Here is a 17,186-nt window from a genome sequence, read left to right as displayed (position 1 = left end):
TGAAGAAGAGGAAGGCGCCTGGTCTCGTCAAGATGTCCTCTTCACTTTCTAGAATCCATGACTAGATGGACTCCAGGAAAGTGCAAAGCAAGACTTCCTTTGCCCTACTTCCAGCGAGGTTAAGCGTAAGAGCAGGCATTTGATAGGAGACGGGAGAGGAAGCTGGTTGGAGAGTTCCTTCCTCTTCCCAGGACGGTTTTACCAGCCAGATAGACGCCCCGAGGAGTTCTCTCCCGTCCTCAGCTAAAGTTTCCTAAACGCTTGCAGATCTGTATTGCCATCTGAAAGGGCTGTTCAGGACGATGGATATTTTTAACTCCTAGGTTGGTGTTTCGGAGCCCTGGACCTGCAGTCTCGGGGACCTAACTCTCTCTCGAATAACTATCCAACCTGCATGGATAAGGTAGTCAGGTTGGTTCTAATAATATGGCATCTAGAAGGAGACTAGTAAATTTTAGCAGATTTCGGTGTCATAAAACGCCTCTTCTGCGATCAGGAAGGCGCTGCCAAAGGGAAACCTTCGGGTCCTACCTGTCATAAGCCCAGTCTCTGAGCAGGAATCCTGCCCCTTCCTCGATTTCTACAGGAATCGGGAAGACTTTATGCTCAAAATTCCTAGATTACCTTTTGTCATATCCGTGGGTTCCCCCCATTGACAAGATATTAAACGTTTTGTCAGGTAAGTGGGTAAGCCCCCATTGACAAAATATTAAACTCTTTGTCACGTAAATGGGTTAGTTCTCATTGACAAAGATCCCAATAACATTCGATCGTGTAATCGGATAGCTCTTATTGACAAGATTCAGAAGAACTCTTCATTCATTGGTTACTACCTCGCTGAGGCTCGTCGGGGAAAAAGACTATGTCCATGAAGCCTTCTGTCTGATAACATAGAAGCTTGAGTTGTCCTCTTCGGTTCTCGGTTCTCACTAGAGGCTCTCCTGCGACTAATACTATTCATTCTCTTGGCTAAGAGGATGAAGACAGTCGATCTCCATTCCCTCTCTTCCTCGTTGAAGAAAGAATGTAGTAGGAAGATAGCTGTCCAAGTGGCCAAAATACTCTACGTATTTTACATTCGCGTCATATTGCTATTAAGCGATTGTATGGTTCAAGTTATATACGCATACCGTAGTTATCCTTACGGATGGCGACCGAGAGGACTTTTATTCTAATTACATTTAATCGGTACTCCCGGCAACCCTCCAGGAGTTTCCAGTTTCCCTTTTAGTTATTGTAGGTATTGTTACGACAACACCAGCTCAGCTTCTGTATTTAGCGAAATCTGTTTCGCCTAAATGAGCCTGTGGTGAGACAGGCACGGAACGTAACGATCCTCAAGAGGTTCGTTACAGGATTACAGAACGTCCGTGCGGATCTTCTCGATCGACGGTAGCAACTACTGACGTCCGAGTGGACTCTTCACTTAGAAGTATGTCGAGAGTTGGGGAGACTTTAGGGGCGTCCTTTGATAGATCTCTTCGCAATGTTGAAGATGAAGAGGCTTCCTCTAGACTGCTCCCCTTTTTTCACGATCCGGGAGCGGTAACAATAGACGCCATCCTATGGGTTTGGACGGGGATGGATGTTTAGTTTCTTTTCCCGTATTCAAACTCTTAGGAGTAATTAATAAGAGAATTTGCGGCGTCAGAGGGAGCGAGGATGACGCTGATCGCCACATGTTCGCCGTCGAGCGACTGGGTCACAGCTGATGTCCTTCCTAGTGCACTTTCCAAGGACCCTTCCCGAGAAAGTATCTTCTCTTACAGCCCCACTTCGAGAGGTACTACAAAAACTCTCCGCTCTGAGTCTGACTGCATTCAGACTATCGAGAAGTTGACCAGAGTGGGAGGCTTTTCAAATCAGTGGCAAGTACAATTGCCAAGGCTAGAAGAGCTTTCTTTCTTGCAGTGTACCAAGCGGAGTGGGCCGTTTTCCGGAGATGGTGCAGGAAGAATGGCTGTTCCTCCACCTCGACCTCTGTAAATTAGTTTTGCCATCTTCCCTTTCCGTCTGAGGAATGTGGATAAGCTGGCAGTCTCGACTATTAGAGGATACAGAAGTATGTTGTCAACGGTCTTTGGACTCAAGAGGTTTGGATCTGTCGAACAAAGCCCTTCACGATCATTGAGGTCTTTTGAAATCTTGAAACTGTCTAAATTGAAGCTTCCGACATGGAACTTAGACTTAGTCTGGAAGTTCCTGATGTTGAGGCCTTTCGAACATCTTTCTGCAAACTTGAAGCACGTGACCAGAAAGGCTAATCTTTCTAACCGCTCTAGCTACGGCAAAGAGGGTTAGTGAGGTTTAAGCCATCAGCAGACATATTGGCTTTAGAGACATAATGCGGTGTGTTCTCTAAGCCCTTCGTTCTTGGTTAAGAATGAAAACCCGTTTAACCCTTGGCCCAGAAACTTGGATATCAAGGGGATGGCACAAATTATTGGGCAAGAGCCAGAGAGAGTCCTGTGCCCTGTCAGGGCTCTCAAGTTTTATCTAGATGAAGACTAAAGGAAGTCGAGGTCCTTTGGACATTCTGCGGTGTTCCGTAAAAAGACCAGACTTGCCCATGTCAAAGAACGCCTTGGTGTTCTTTTTAAAGAGCTCTTACAAAGAGGCTCATTCGTCATGTTTGGACAAGGATTTGAAATATTTTAAACTGAATGCTCACGAGGTGAGGGCGCGGCCTCGGAGGCATTTCAATAGAGCATGGCACTCGGTAACATCCTGAGTGCCGGGTTTTAGCGAAGCAACACTGTGTTCGCTTCACACTACCTGCAAGATGTGAAGACGACATATGAGATCTGCTGCTTGCTAGGGCCATAAGTGTCCGCTGACACAATCTTGGGGGCAAGAAGTACCACTCATCCTATCCTGTAGAAAATGGTTAGGAAGAGCTGTTAATTATAGTTGTTGGGTCGGCCGCCAGTGGTGGACTTCTCAATTCTTAGCTTTAGTTAAACATCCTTAACTTTGGCTAGGTTGGTCAGGTGGTGGTATATATTTTACTTCTTAGCCCTCATAGTATGGTCAATATGGTCTAGTCACATTGTGGTCACGCTCCCGTTGACAGATCATCTAGAACTCACCAGCTATACAGGTCACTACCTTGCTGGAGACTCTAGTAAAGCAAAAGCCGACTTGGGTGACAGTACAGTGGACCCCCCGTATTTGCGGGGGATGCGTACCAGACCCCCCCGTGAATAGTTAGAATCCGCGAATGTTTGGAACCCCTATAAAAATGCTAAAAACAGCCTATTTTGTTGGATAAAAGTCAAGAAAAACCCATTAAAAATTTTCCTACAAGGTTTTTTTAATAGTTTTATCACAAAAAGTGCATTTTATGATGAAATTCATCAAAAAAACCAGGAATTTGTGGATATTTATCATAGAAAAATACCGCATATGCGCAAATTTTCCGCGAATAATGCAGGGAAACGTTCCCGAGAGAAATCCACGAATGTGTGAGTCCGCGAATCTGGAGAACACGAATACGGGGGGCCACTGTAATCACGAAGTCAGCTATGCTAACAGGTATGGAACCAAGATGTCAATCATCTGCATGTATATGTTTCCTGAAATCCTATTCTGTCTCTCCCTACCTCCAAAGGTGGGATTCAGGTACGTATAAATATATCTTGACAGGTAAGCTTCATGAGCAAAATGATATTGTTATGATACAATAAAGTTTGTTCATACTTACCTGGCAGATATATATATAGCTGTATTTTCCGAAGTCCGACAGAATTTCAAAACTTACGACACACGCAGTGATCGGCCAGGTGGTTAGTACACATTCCCGCCGCTGGGAGGCGGGTATCAGGAACCATTCCCATTTTCTATTCAGATTTTCTATTACCACTGTCTCCTGAGGGGAGGTGGGTGGGCACTTTGATTATATATATCTGCCAGGTAAGTATGAACAAACTTTATTGTATCATAACAATATCATTTTTACTGTATAGGATTAGCAAAAATACACTTTGTGAACATTATTTCCTCCTCCTTTACATGACATATATTATGTTTGATTTTTTAACTTAAAGTGATTTTAAAGGGTTATATATATATAATTCTATTTTCTGGCTCCTTTCTATGTTAATCTGTTTAAATGTATTATCTAGGCCTCGGATGATCTTGTAGATCATACCCAAACAGTAACAATACTTCCCTTGTCCCCATTCTTATATCATTCGTCTCCCTTCCTAGCTCAACTATGTTTCTATTCATCAACACAGTAGTCTTCAGCTTCTAATAATAGTTTCTGAGGGGAGAGTAATTATGAGAAAAGGAAGGTAGAGAAGTTTTAATTAGGAGAAAAAGTTTTAAGAATTTAAGTGATGGGAAAATAACTTGTTGACAGGCCCAGAAGATCATGAAGTAAGGAAGTGATAAAATATTAACTCTGTACAGTGAAAGGTTGGAGTTGTACCCCTAAAATTATAATTGTATGTTAATGGGTTTGAGCTGTCTTGAATGTGTTTTATACCCTTGCAGTTGTAGTGAAATTTATTATCAGCTTGGCTAATACTATATTCATTGTGAGCATATTTTTACTTTAAATTCATGAAACATTAATATTTGCTTACAGACCAAAATTGAGTGGCCACAACAAAAGACCAAACAGACCAGATGTAACCAAGATCCCACAGGAGGAGCCACAAGCAAAGGTATTGTGAGCTCTATGAGTTTGCTACTCATAAGGTTGTTGAGTTTGTGTAAGACACAAGAAAATATAATAAAGTAGCCTGTAGACCTTTTATTACAGTGTGGTATCAATTTCACAAGGTATAAGTTCTACTTACTATATTTTTAAAAAACTAGAAAATATTGTTTTCCTGTAGCCCCCTTTTCTGCTGTGCAAGTTAATTTAAAACTTTTTCCTTTGAATTTAAAGTGGTTTTATTTCTTCGTTTTTGGTAAAAGAATAAAAGGGTAACATGAATGCCATGCTTGAGTGAAAGGTTTACTTTGGTGTTTACATACCAAGTTGAAAAGTCTGGTAGTTTGCTTGTGTTATTCCTTTGAAGAAGGCTCCTTTAAAAGAACTACTTATTTAGATATATATAGAAATTCTAACTTCATCTGTAAAATATACATACAGAACTTTTCTGATACATCATCTCCTCATCATAAGATATTACAGTATATTTTCATAGCTTGCAGAATCAAGATTTTTGAGGTGAGTCTCTTCCACAAGTCTTTTGATTCAAAACAGGAAATTATAGGCATTTCAGAAGCAATCAAGTCACCTTAAGTTTTAAGAGAAAAAGTTTTGTAAATGCTGATAGGGGAATATATGAAGTTTTTTCTGATTGAAGTATGTGATGGCTATGAGACTGATGTCACATTTCCCATGTCAACACTTATTCATAAGAGTCTTTTCATGTTTTCAGCAAAGGTTATATGATTCAGACAAAGATACACTCACAATGGAAAAACTTGACAAAATTGATTTTGGGGTAAGTGTTCAAATTTGTAATGGAAGTAACAGACATTCAAATGTAACCAAAGGAGAAGTTAATTCTAGCCTGCTGTGCTCCACTTTAACCCTTTCGGCAAAATTCCGTGGGAGTCGTCTGGATTGTTTATCAATGTAGTACCTTTAAACAAGTATGAACTGAAGGGAAATCGATAGAATAGCAGTAGATGATTTTACAGCCCTATGGAAATGTTTTGAGTAATGTTCAATTATTAAATAACTCCCATTATCCTAAAAGGGTTAGAGTTTTACAATAAAAAGGGAAGAATATGCTGCCAGTGTTTAGGATAAGGGGAAATTTTGAATATTTTATTTATTTTAAAGCATAATTTCTGTATTGGATCTGATTAGTTATTAAGCATATGTGGATGACATGGGATATGACTTAAAGTTCTTTGCTTCTAAAGTTATTGCACTCTCAGCTACCACCACAGTTTTGGTTCATCATTCAGCATATTAGTTCCATTTTTATAGATTATACATTTCAGCTATAAATGGCAATGTATATTCCAAAGTTGAAAAGCATTATTGATTTTGTAGAGTAAGCAATTGTCAACTTTCCTTTAAAATATGAAAGGGAATCTATTTTGTCTCAATTTTGAAGGGAAAGGTAAGTTTTTATTACACACTTCTTTCACTCTTTAGTCAAAACTTTTATAAGTATTGGTAAGTTATTCATTTATATTAAATTTTCTTTGTATGTTCAAGAGCAAAGAAATTGCCAAATATAATAATTTTTTTTTTTTATCAAGGAACAAAAACAAGTCAATAACAGTTAAGAAGTGAAAGTTCTAGCATCAGTTTTTGTTTGTATGTATATGTGGTTGTGTGTAGATACATGCAGGAAAAATAAGTGGAAATTAGGAGTTAATGCAGATATGTAGTTGCCACTTCTTAAACAGAAATGTATTTCTCACTACTTTGAAGGACTTGGAGTGATCTGGGTATGATACAGTTTTCAATTTTTTCCCCTTTGAACTCCAAAATTGGGACACGAAATTCCTCAGAAATAAAGGAAAAATTTGTGTGGAATTTAGGCGTCATTGCAGTCAAATTGCATTATATTTGAAACTTTGAGTAAAAGGTATACCAGCCCCTCTCTCTCTCTCTCTCTCTCTCTCTCTCTCTCTCTCTCTCTTTCTTCTTCCTCTTCCTCTCTCTCTTCTCCTCCTCTCGCTCTCTCTCTCTCTTCTCTCTCTCTCTTCTCTCTCTCTCTCTCTATCTATCTCTCTTCTCTCTCTCCTCTCTCTCTCTCTTCTCTCTCTCTCTCTCTCTCTCTCTCCACACTGAAGTCAGACCAAAGTTGAGATAATACTATTGAAATTGACCAGAGAAGAGCTAAATATACTGCTGTGCCTTTCAGTTTTTTTTCTTTATATAAGAAGTTTTTTTCTTTATATAATATGAGAAGGTGAACTATAGTACAACAAATGGTTGAAATTTCGTATTAATCTGAACTGTATGCTGCTTGTTTTATGCAACATCTGAGGTACAAACTGTTGGCTTAAAATGAATACAAACTTAAAAAAGAATGATATACAGTTTACAGTAAAAAAGAATGATATACAGTACTGTAAACTGACTTCCATGCACAAACAGTAGAAAAAAAACAGTTTTTGTTTGTTGCCATGTTGATGACTGCCTTCAAACTTGATAAAATACAATTTATTGCCAAGTAATTGACAAATATGATGCTTAATAATTGCAATATAGACATAATTGAAAGAGTGAATGAAATGGAAAAATAAAAGTCTTTATAAGAGAAACCTTCAGTTTCCATTTTAGAGTATTTTAAAGCATGTTTTTTTTAATATTTTTAGGGGTGCATAAATGGTTTTTGTTTTAATACCTTAATATAAGCGTAGTATAAAATGAACTGATAGACCTAAGCAGGCTAGTGCAGTAATAAAACAACAAAAATAATTGTTGGTTATTTTTAAAGAATTTATAATTTGTCTATCCTGAGTAAAAGTTTTTATTCATTTATTATGCCATGTGTTGTTCCCAATTTTGTCTTCAGCAGCTGATTCGCATCACAAATTGTTTGACAAAAACTTGAGTTCTATTAAATTTCTTTCCCTTTATCTTGATTATTAATCTCTGGCATTAAACACCCAAGAAGAGCCTTTATTAGGCTCAGAGGTCTGGATAAACTAATCCTTTATATATATAATAATAATAATAATCTGGCACCATCATTTGATTAGCTCATTGCGATTGCTCTATATAATTTTTCTTAATTTTGATATCTGTAAATTTACTCTAGTAAAAGTCAGTTTTTGTGTCATTTTGAAGCAGAATACTTGTATGGTGGAAATTGGAAAATGACAAGAGTTTGCCAAAATTTTAATCAGAGTTAAATGAGGTTCGGTACCACAGATTTCTGTAAGTTTGATTCTTGTGAACAAATCATAGAATGAAGTCCTTTTTTGCCGAGTGGTTAACATGAAGCTCTCATGATAGTTATATGTTAGTTACTTTATTTCCTTTATTTTCTATGTGTACATCCCCCCCACCATTTGTCTTTTTACAGTATATTCCATATACATACTTCATTTTCCTTTTCTGTACTTGTTGGTTTTTCTATTAGGGCTCGTGGGCTTTCAGCCTTTTACTTGTCCAACTATGTTTACAGCTTTAACATAAATAAGGTTTTATTATAAGCCCTTAGGAATGCATGCTTGATTTTGTAACTTGAGAATTTAAGTTTGCCTAGGATAGTCTTCTTGAGAAATTTGCATGAGCCAGCAAACAAGGACAGGTTTTTCACTCAATTGAAATTACAGAGTTTACTCATTTTGTGTATCTAACAAATGATGATATGGGAATACTCATCATTACTAAAAATAAATAGAGCAAAGGAAGGGCAGGGTTTATGAGTATAGGAGTAAGAGCAGTTTTGTTACCTTGATGAGATATCGTATTGTGAAGCAGGTATAGAAAGGACCAATAAGAGTAGCAACAACATTCATGGAGAAATTTGACTAGTTCAGGAAGAACTTCTCATTTTAGTAAACAGAACTAAATTCTAGATATGCATTAGGGTCAGTAATTCTACACACAGCACTGACAAGATCACATAGAAATAAAAGGATACTTTTAATTGGGTACTGAAAATGCCAAGATTCAAGGCTGGTGGGTGTGCTGAGATATTAGTAATTACCTAGTTGGTTAAGAGATTCGGTGATTAGAAGCTGGAAAATGGTTAAGGTATCGAAGTGGTAGAATGGTTTTGACAGGTGAGAAGGTGGAAAGCAGTTAGAAGAGAAATAAATAAGTAAGTAACATGTTGTAGACCCACAGGATATAGGAAGGTTCAGAAATTTATAAAGATCTAGACAACATGGGAAAGCAAGCAGGAAGTATGCAAGACCGAAGAAAGTGGAGAGCACTCACTTCCCATCCAACCCATAAAGAGAAAACTTGATGGAAAACGTTAATGACCACATGAAGTAATTCTAGATTTTCTATGCATTAATATTACATTAAGGTTGCAGTATACAGTAATGTGGCCATGATAGACTGTACTAATAATTCATAATAATCTTTCATGAACTTTTTCTCTTATTCTATTAATTTCTCACATCTAACTTATTAGAAAAGATAAGCACAAGTATAACTTAAAAAAAAACAATAGGCTTTCCAAAACAAACCCTTTAGTTTACATTGGCTCTTACTGCATCATAGTACTCTGGATACTTCACAAAAGATAAATCCATATAGTTCCATCTGGCTGAGGATGCATCTGGGCTCCTTTGGATCCTTGGGATCAAACTTTACTAAACTAAACATTTGAAATTTAAGTCAATGTGACAGCTGCTCTCATGGTCATAGCGATATTTCACCCTTATTGCTTCTGGTAAACTTACTTTTGAGGGTATAAAGTTGGCTTTGGTGTCATTTCTGAGCTGAATACTTATCCTTTACTTTAGTGAATTTAAAATTAGATTAAAACAAATTTCTACTGAGGACACTAATTGACATCATCTGGCCTTGATGTTTGATGTTATGGACCAACTGTAATGGACAAAAGTGGGAGGACAGGAGTTGTCACTTTGAGTAATTGATTTGTATCGAAGAGATTTAAAAAAATTCCTATCATCACAAATCCAATGTTTTACATTACCCTTAGTAGCTACTAAGTGGAAACTCTTGGAGCAAGTTTGCTTGATATTCAAAATGTCTTGAGAATTAAAGGATTATAAATTGGACTGGTGTCATGTAAGTAAACTACGGTTGATGGTATTTTGGCTAGTCAGCCTGATACAACAATTAATTAACCATCAGGGGCTAACAGCCAGACAGGAGGAATATAACTATGAGGGAGCTACCAATCTGAAAAAAGGAAGATGTCTCCTAAAACTTGGTTGGTTACTACACCATGGATCGAATTGGAAGGACATTATGAAGTTTATGGGCAAGAACGGTGATGGGAATATCCAATGATAAGTGAAAAAAAAAACAAGAAAAATTATTTGGGATATTGGCTGTGCCAGATGTATTCTTCTATTCATCATCAGTATAAAGTTAGTTGTTGACTAATTTTTTTTTTTTTTTATGTACAAACTTTTTACATACATTTTATTTCACTCCTTTCTGCCATACCCTTGTTTTCAAAAGTGCAATGGCATTATGTATGAACTGTCCTGAAGCAGGAACCTCTTGGTTTGCCCACACAGGCTCAGTATACTTACCTGTTGGCAAGTCGTTCTTTGGAGAATTTTAACCTTGATACACTTCATAACATCCAAAATGGACCTGAAGCAAATGTTTTTTTTATTTCAAAATTTTAATTTTAAAAATTACAGTGCAGACTCACAATGGCAAAATTTTATATGCTGGGTTAAACTAAATTAATAATTTAAAGTTGGCAAATCAGTATAACTTTTGAGTGTTGGTAAATCAGCAGTATCATAATATAAAGCACCTGTGTAGAGCATTGAAGAACCTTTTTGTATGTCACCTGGTACCTGCACCAGTGTAATAAAGTCTGTGCAAATTGCAATAAAGTCAAGCATGTAAAAACCATTAAAAGTAGGCAAAACATTGTTATACATAGCTTTCTTTGAAGAAACAAACAAGATTATTAGATAGTTGATACAAGAGAGGATAATTTAAAATAAAATCTGACTAAAGACAATGTCAAACTGTTATAAAATCTATTGTATGTAAAAATGACTTGAAACTGAAGTATTTGCAAAAATTTGACACTTGTGTCATCCAGAATGTAAAGAACTTGCAACTGCTGTAAATAAACAGACCTTACTGAAATGGAAGCCATGTTGTATGTGTGCATCCATTGAACAAGTCACATTTAATCACATTTATATTCATATTATAGTTGGCTCAAATATTGTCGCTCAAATATTGTCAAGGAATGTTCTACATTTAATTTTATTTTTAATGAAAAAATCACGTGGATCACATGCCAAAGAAAAAGCACAATGCCTTATGATAGCTTGACTAATGATTGTGTGTGTACATTACATTTTTATTTTTAATTCCACACACGCTGTGACGATTAGGTGTGATCACTGATAACGAAGAATAAAATTAGGTAGCTCTTTAAGTGTATGAAATATATACATACTGTTATTTGGGAGAAGTTTGAAGATGAATTTTCAGATTCTTGGCAGTTATTGAGCTGCTTACTAGCCTATGTCTGGTGAAAACTGATATTATGGTATCTTTTTAATTGGTGTGTATTTGACCCCAGAAAAGATTTAAAGTGGTTTCTTTCATAAATTACTAAAATGTACAATTCAATATTTTTTGTTTGAAAAGACATGAAACCACAATTGTCTATACTTCATATTCTATTCAGTTTAAAGCAATTCATGTGGTTTTATTTTTCATAAAATGTACTAATTTGTATTTGAATATTTTTTCCATAATAGGTATCAAGAAATTCTGGTCAGGTGAGAGATGATCCAGGAACTGCTGATCATTTGGTTCTAATAACTCAACTCAGAGAACATATTGCAAATTTAGAGAAACAGCTTTCTGGGAAAGACGGCCAGCTTCTAGCCAAAGAAAAGCAGGTAAACTATAGTTTAAGACATGTGAAACCCTGGCTCTCTCTCTCTCTCTCTCTCTCTCTCTCTCTCTCTCTCTCTCTCTCTCTCTCTCTCTCTCTCTCTCTCTCTCTCTCCTTATTAGCATGTTTGTTCCTTTTAAATACCATATATACCAGTATATAAGACAACCCCCATTTTTCATGTAAAAAAGCAGGTTTCATTATCACATTCATCATCTGATATAAAAGCTTGTTGATGACGTGTGATATAGTTTTAAGAAAATCATTGTATGGATCAAATTCCTAATCTGATGGCGAATCAATTTCTGATTCTTTCTTTGCAAAGTATACTGCTTTTAACTTGAATGAAGCTTCTTACTTAATCATTTTATTACTACCGATAGTTGGTGTGGCCATGAAGGGGTCATGTGATAACTATTTGAATAGTGGTACTCTGGATAAAGCTAGTAACAAAGTGACAGCTCACACATCCTAACGTCTAATTATGGTAATTACCTTTGCCAATTACTGCCAATTACCATTATCAATGGTTGTGATGGTAGGTGATTAAGGACACAACCTACACCTCAGGGATTAGCGTATCATTAAAAATCTCAGGAGAATTTAAGGTTTGGTTTTGATACTTAGTGTATAAGACAACCCCCATTTTGTGGGAGATTTTTTAAGGTTAAAAGGTCGCCTTATATGCTGGCATATATGGTAATATATAAAAAGTGACTGGGCTGTGCAGAGTTCATGCAGGTGTCAATTTCTATTGAATAATTTTACAGTTAATAGAAAATATATTTTGTCACTTCCACCAGATATATAATAGTACTTTGGCCTTGGCCTTTTGACGTTTCGATTTCCTCACAGTTTTTGATTCTTCACAGTTTTTGAATGTGCATATCAGTACATACAAGCATTAGATCCAAATGAGGAAGGAATGAAACTTTACCTCCTTAGGTGAATTTCCTAGCCACACCCAATAAGCTAGAGAAAGACGAAACCAAATCTTTCTCCTACCAAGAATGGTTTAAGGTAACTTCACCCAGACCTACATGCTGGGGTTTCAATCCAACTATGGGAGGCTGGGTTTCTTCACTTGCGTCTCTCGCCTTGAGAGGTTTTTAGATGTAACTACGAAAAGGGAAAGTAGCATCTCCTAGGCTGCTTGTTGAGGAAAAACTTTCTGGCCAGGCGGAGCCCTATTATGCTTTCCCAGCCAGTCCGCTTAGAGTGTATGTAGAAACTTTACTCCACTACATTTTTTTGTTTCTTTTTCCATTTATACTTAAATTCATATCCCAATATGAGTTTCCAAAAGGAAGAAGAATGTAGGCTTGATGAACAAGTGATTGTTTTCATCAGGAAGTTAGTTAAATTAAGTGATGAAAATTGCAAAGAAACCACATAGATTCTTATAACAAAGCTAAAGAACTTGGCAAGCCCAAAGTCATGCCAGTTATGTATTTGCATAGGACTGAAACCTAGGTAAGAGATACTTCGGTGAGAAGACTCGTAAGTATGCGAAGGTAAGAGGTATCCATTAAGTATGTGAAGGCAAGAGGTATCCAGCATGCAAGGATGGATATTTAGATTGTGTAACCAAGTAAATTACCAAAAACATTTTTACAAACGTTTAAGGTAATGTATTTGGTGGTTGGAGCTTCCAGGTTAATCTAACCTGGCTAATACAAAATCATAAGTTATTGGTCATTGTCCTGTAAAGGACAAACAAGCAAGAAATTTAGGATGAACACATTAATCTACAAAAAAAAAAAAAAAAAAAACAAAAAAAAAAAAAAAAAAAATAATGTATAGTATTTATGGTTTATATATCAGACTGGCTTCTTGAATATACTATTCATATGCTGAAGAGTAGGGTGAGGAATATGTGGGGGAAAGTAGTTGAGACCAGCACAAGTCTTCATGATGATCAAGACCAAAGGGGAACAAGCCCAGGCCTGAGCATGATAAAGAGTGGCTGTATTCTTGTCCCAGTCTGAATTTTCTGGCTTTCAGTTCTAGTCAGTCATAATTACCATTTAACATTCTTCATGTTTGGAGGCTATTCAGGGGAGCCTCTGGAATGTATGGTTTTACTAATACATAGTTACAAGTACGATGGTAATGAACTGATGCGTATAATATACCCTTTTAAATGTTAATATAGTAATAAAAAAGTTCTTCTCAACTTCTTTTTATGTGACTTATTTCTATGAGCCTGTTTTAATTTCTGGGACTAACATTTATTACTTTCACAGTGCCTTCACAACTGTGAACTCTTATTTCAAGTCACCTAAGGTGATCCAGCTGGTACAGATAACATCATTTGTACCCCAGTTGTATTAGTAAGATGGCCTATTTGAAAATAGAGGAATTGTGGAGTTTTTGTTGTGGTAGTAAAAACTAAAAATATAAGGATAAAGGATGAAAAGGTTTGTTGTTTTGTATACAAGTATGCTATAGTCATAATGAAATTAAAATTTTATGAGTCATTTTGAATCATGTTTGCACACAGACCTTATGATAATATGCCTTAAGTTTGCACACAGACCTTATGATAATATGCCTTAAATTTACAACATAGTTATAACATGAATCAGAGGACATTTGTTAAGAATATACCCATAAGTTAGAATTTTATAGATTGGTTGTTAGAGTTTAAACATGAACTGATTCCAGTTTACCTGTCAGTGATGTTGAAGACAATTACTTCACTTTTGTCTATGATTGTTGGTCAAGTCTGGTATTTCACTATCCTAGTTCAGTTTGTAATTCAGTTGCCAAGTTTTGTCACTTGTATGATTTTGATTGTTTAGACCAGCCTCACAATAGATAAATAAGAAACATACTAAATAACTTGCTTGCCTAGTAATGCTAGTAATGTGCTTTAATATGCAAAAAAAAAAAAAAAAAAATTTTCAAGTTCATTAAATTTCTAATTGGATCAAATTTTCAGATGACAGAACTGAAAGCTTCCCAGTTCACAGTGGAACAGGAACTTCGTCAAAAGATGAAAACTGTAACACGTGACTATGAAAGCAAGGTGGAATTGTTGCAGAAGAAAATTAGAGAACAAAGTAGAGAGATTGCAATTTTAAGTAAAGGCAAAAAGAAAGGAGAAAAGGGAGCTGCCCTTTCAACAACTGATGGGGGTTCTTCTGGAACTGATAGTCCCTCAGTTGGCTAGTGTGGCTATTTGGAGATTTAACTTTATATAGAAATATGTATAGTGTAGTTATAGAAATGTATAAACTGACTTGGAAAAGTTATGGGATGATCATTTTAAATGATATGCTGAACAATCCTTGTTTTAAGTATTTTCATTATTTTGTCTGCCTTTTTTTATTCAGAGAATGCCTTTGAAGATTTTGTTTTATCACCATGACGAATTGAATCTGTTTCTAGAATTTTACATAAAATTATTTTTTTATTTTAATTTGAAAATATTTTAATGTCTCAATTTTATTTATCCATAATTGGTATCATCAGTAATGCAATTCTGACATTTATCTTGTTAAAAAACTATAAAATCTGAGAACTTGGCTCGCCTTCCCATACCCTGTGTCAGGGGATGCACAGCAAAATTAATATGTGAGCAGTAAATTAGTTCTTGTAATTTTCTTTTTGGACACGTAATAATATACTCTAAAAAACTGTCAAGAAAAATTGTATTTTTTTTACAATGTAAATTTACACAATAAAAATACTATAATAGTAACTTTTCTTATTAATGTAAGTCTGTCAGCCTGCTTCCAATACAAAATTTATTTTGGAAGATGAATGTTTAGCATGCCTGTGTATCTAACACTAAAACCCTTGGTTAAAATGAAAGGATAATATGATATTTTGTAACATTTTTTTCTGTGGAAAAAATTACTATATGACGATGTTCATTTAGCCTTCCATTACTTAAATACGGATCAGAAGGTCAATATGTAAACTTGAACATACTGAGATGTAACTGTCAGTTTTTATCCATGATGGGAATTTGTTATCAAGTGAAAACTGACTATACTTACTAACCCAGTATACCAGTTGCAGGGACTAATGTGGTATTAGTGTTTTACTACGATAATTGAAAAACTATTGCAGCTACTCCTTGATGTACTTAGGGGAGTAAGACTTTTCTGTTAAAAATGAGTCTTAGTGAAATCTCATTGTATATATTTTTCATTTTTACTCCATGTTATATTGTGTAAGTTGTGGCCAAGCAACATATATTCTTTTGTATTAAACTGTCATAAAATGTTTCCAGAATTAATCATGAAACTGTATCTCTGAACAACTTTCTCGTAGGATGTATTAGTTTTGATACACTAAACAGATGTTATAAACTTGTCACTGAAGCACCAATTTCATTATCAAACAGTCCTCGTATTTATAGTTTCATGTATCAGTCGATCTCATTAGTTCAATTGTGCAATTATCATTGTATTACTAAAATAATGTGTTGGTAACTAAATATTTACTGCATATGTAACACAAGAATCACTTTGCTGAGACTGAAATATTAAATATGATGTACATATATAGCATTGCTTTTTTAAGTTGAAACATTTGTACCATAATACTGTATCATGTACCTTTCACCTATATTTAGTTGACAAAATACCTATGAAATTAGTTCTAAAATATAGTTTGTAGTCATATTTAAAATGTTGTAGATGCCAAGCGATGGCTTTCCAAATGTGATAGTAGATGATTTTTATATAGTTAAATAGGGAGTATGTTCAACTGTGAATTATTTATATCTTGTATGCATTCTTTAGTAAATGATGTCCACAATGATGTTAAATAATAATGGTAATAACTCAATAGCTTGTTTATTACTTTTACAAAATATTTGTGTACAGCAGTTTGAATATCAGGGTTTTTTTTTTTTTTCAATGTCTCTCTTTTTAAGTTTAGTTGCTTTTGGAAAAAAAAAAAATAATAATAAAAAATAATAATGAAGGTTACTTCTATGATGCCTGAAAAATTACCATTATAGTTATCAAGAGGATAATGAATTTTCTTTGACCCTTTGGTTAAAAATGTTTTTATGACTTCATAAAACTGTGTGTAGGAACTTCACAACACACGATGCTTTTTGACACCTCGTCAACTGTCCCATCTAGGTCTGTGTTGCTAAAGACCCAGTGGCAAAGCAAAGGGAAGTGTTTCCTTGAAACCCTGTCTACAAGTACAATATCCTTAAAGGGGTTAGTGCTGTCAGTGCACACTGTAGGTATTACTTAAGGTTCTTTGCAGTGTGCCTTCCCCTAGCTGCAACCCCTTTCATTGCTTTTACTGTACCTCTTTTCATATTCTCTATCTTCCACCTTACTTTCCACCCTCTTCTAATGATCGATTCATAGTTTTACACCTTTCAAACCTTTTTCTGTCAATTTATGTTTCAGCAATGAATGACCTCATAGGTCCCAGTGCTTGACCTTTGGCTTAAATTCTATATTCAATTCAATTCAATTCAAAGTACAATAGTCGGTTCATTCTGAGCTTAGTTTTCTTCTTATGCTATTTATTATTCCAAATAATTGAGACTTGTGAATTTTGAAACGATTAAGATTTGGGGGAGCAATTTAGGACTGTGAGAGAGATGGCTGGAAACTGGGTAATGTAGAAGTTGGAAAGCATAATGGAGTGGAAAAGATCTGGGGAGACATGAGAGAAATATTGGAG

At 35.5% G+C, this 17,186-nt stretch overlaps 1 protein-coding gene and 1 long non-coding RNA gene across 3 annotated transcripts in view; one reads left to right on the top strand and one right to left on the bottom strand.

The window, feature by feature from the left end:
• The window catches only part of LOC135216244 (protein FAM76A-like), a gene marked incomplete at its 5' end in the record, with an annotated part of 47,014 nt that extends 30,692 nt beyond the window's left edge, over positions 1-16,322 (top strand). Inside the window, 4 exon segments of one of the 2 annotated variants that reach the window (XM_064251409.1) lie at positions 4,592-4,670; positions 5,397-5,462; positions 11,380-11,523; positions 14,464-16,322. In XM_064251409.1, coding sequence (XP_064107479.1) covers positions 4,592-4,670; positions 5,397-5,462; positions 11,380-11,523; positions 14,464-14,694 — 520 coding nt within the window. 2 annotated transcript variants of the gene reach the window in all.
• Positions 1-17,186, bottom strand: part of LOC135216245 (uncharacterized) — a 187,103-nt gene that overhangs the window by 17,931 nt on the left and 151,986 nt on the right. The gene's annotated exons all lie outside the window — the stretch shown is intronic.

Source organism: Macrobrachium nipponense, chromosome 6 (assembly GCF_015104395.2).
Source record: "Macrobrachium nipponense isolate FS-2020 chromosome 6, ASM1510439v2, whole genome shotgun sequence".
NCBI classification, from domain to species: Eukaryota; Metazoa; Arthropoda; class Malacostraca; order Decapoda; family Palaemonidae; genus Macrobrachium; species Macrobrachium nipponense.
Note: the sequence above shows the minus strand (reverse complement) of the source record. Positions and strands in the feature narration are given on the sequence as shown.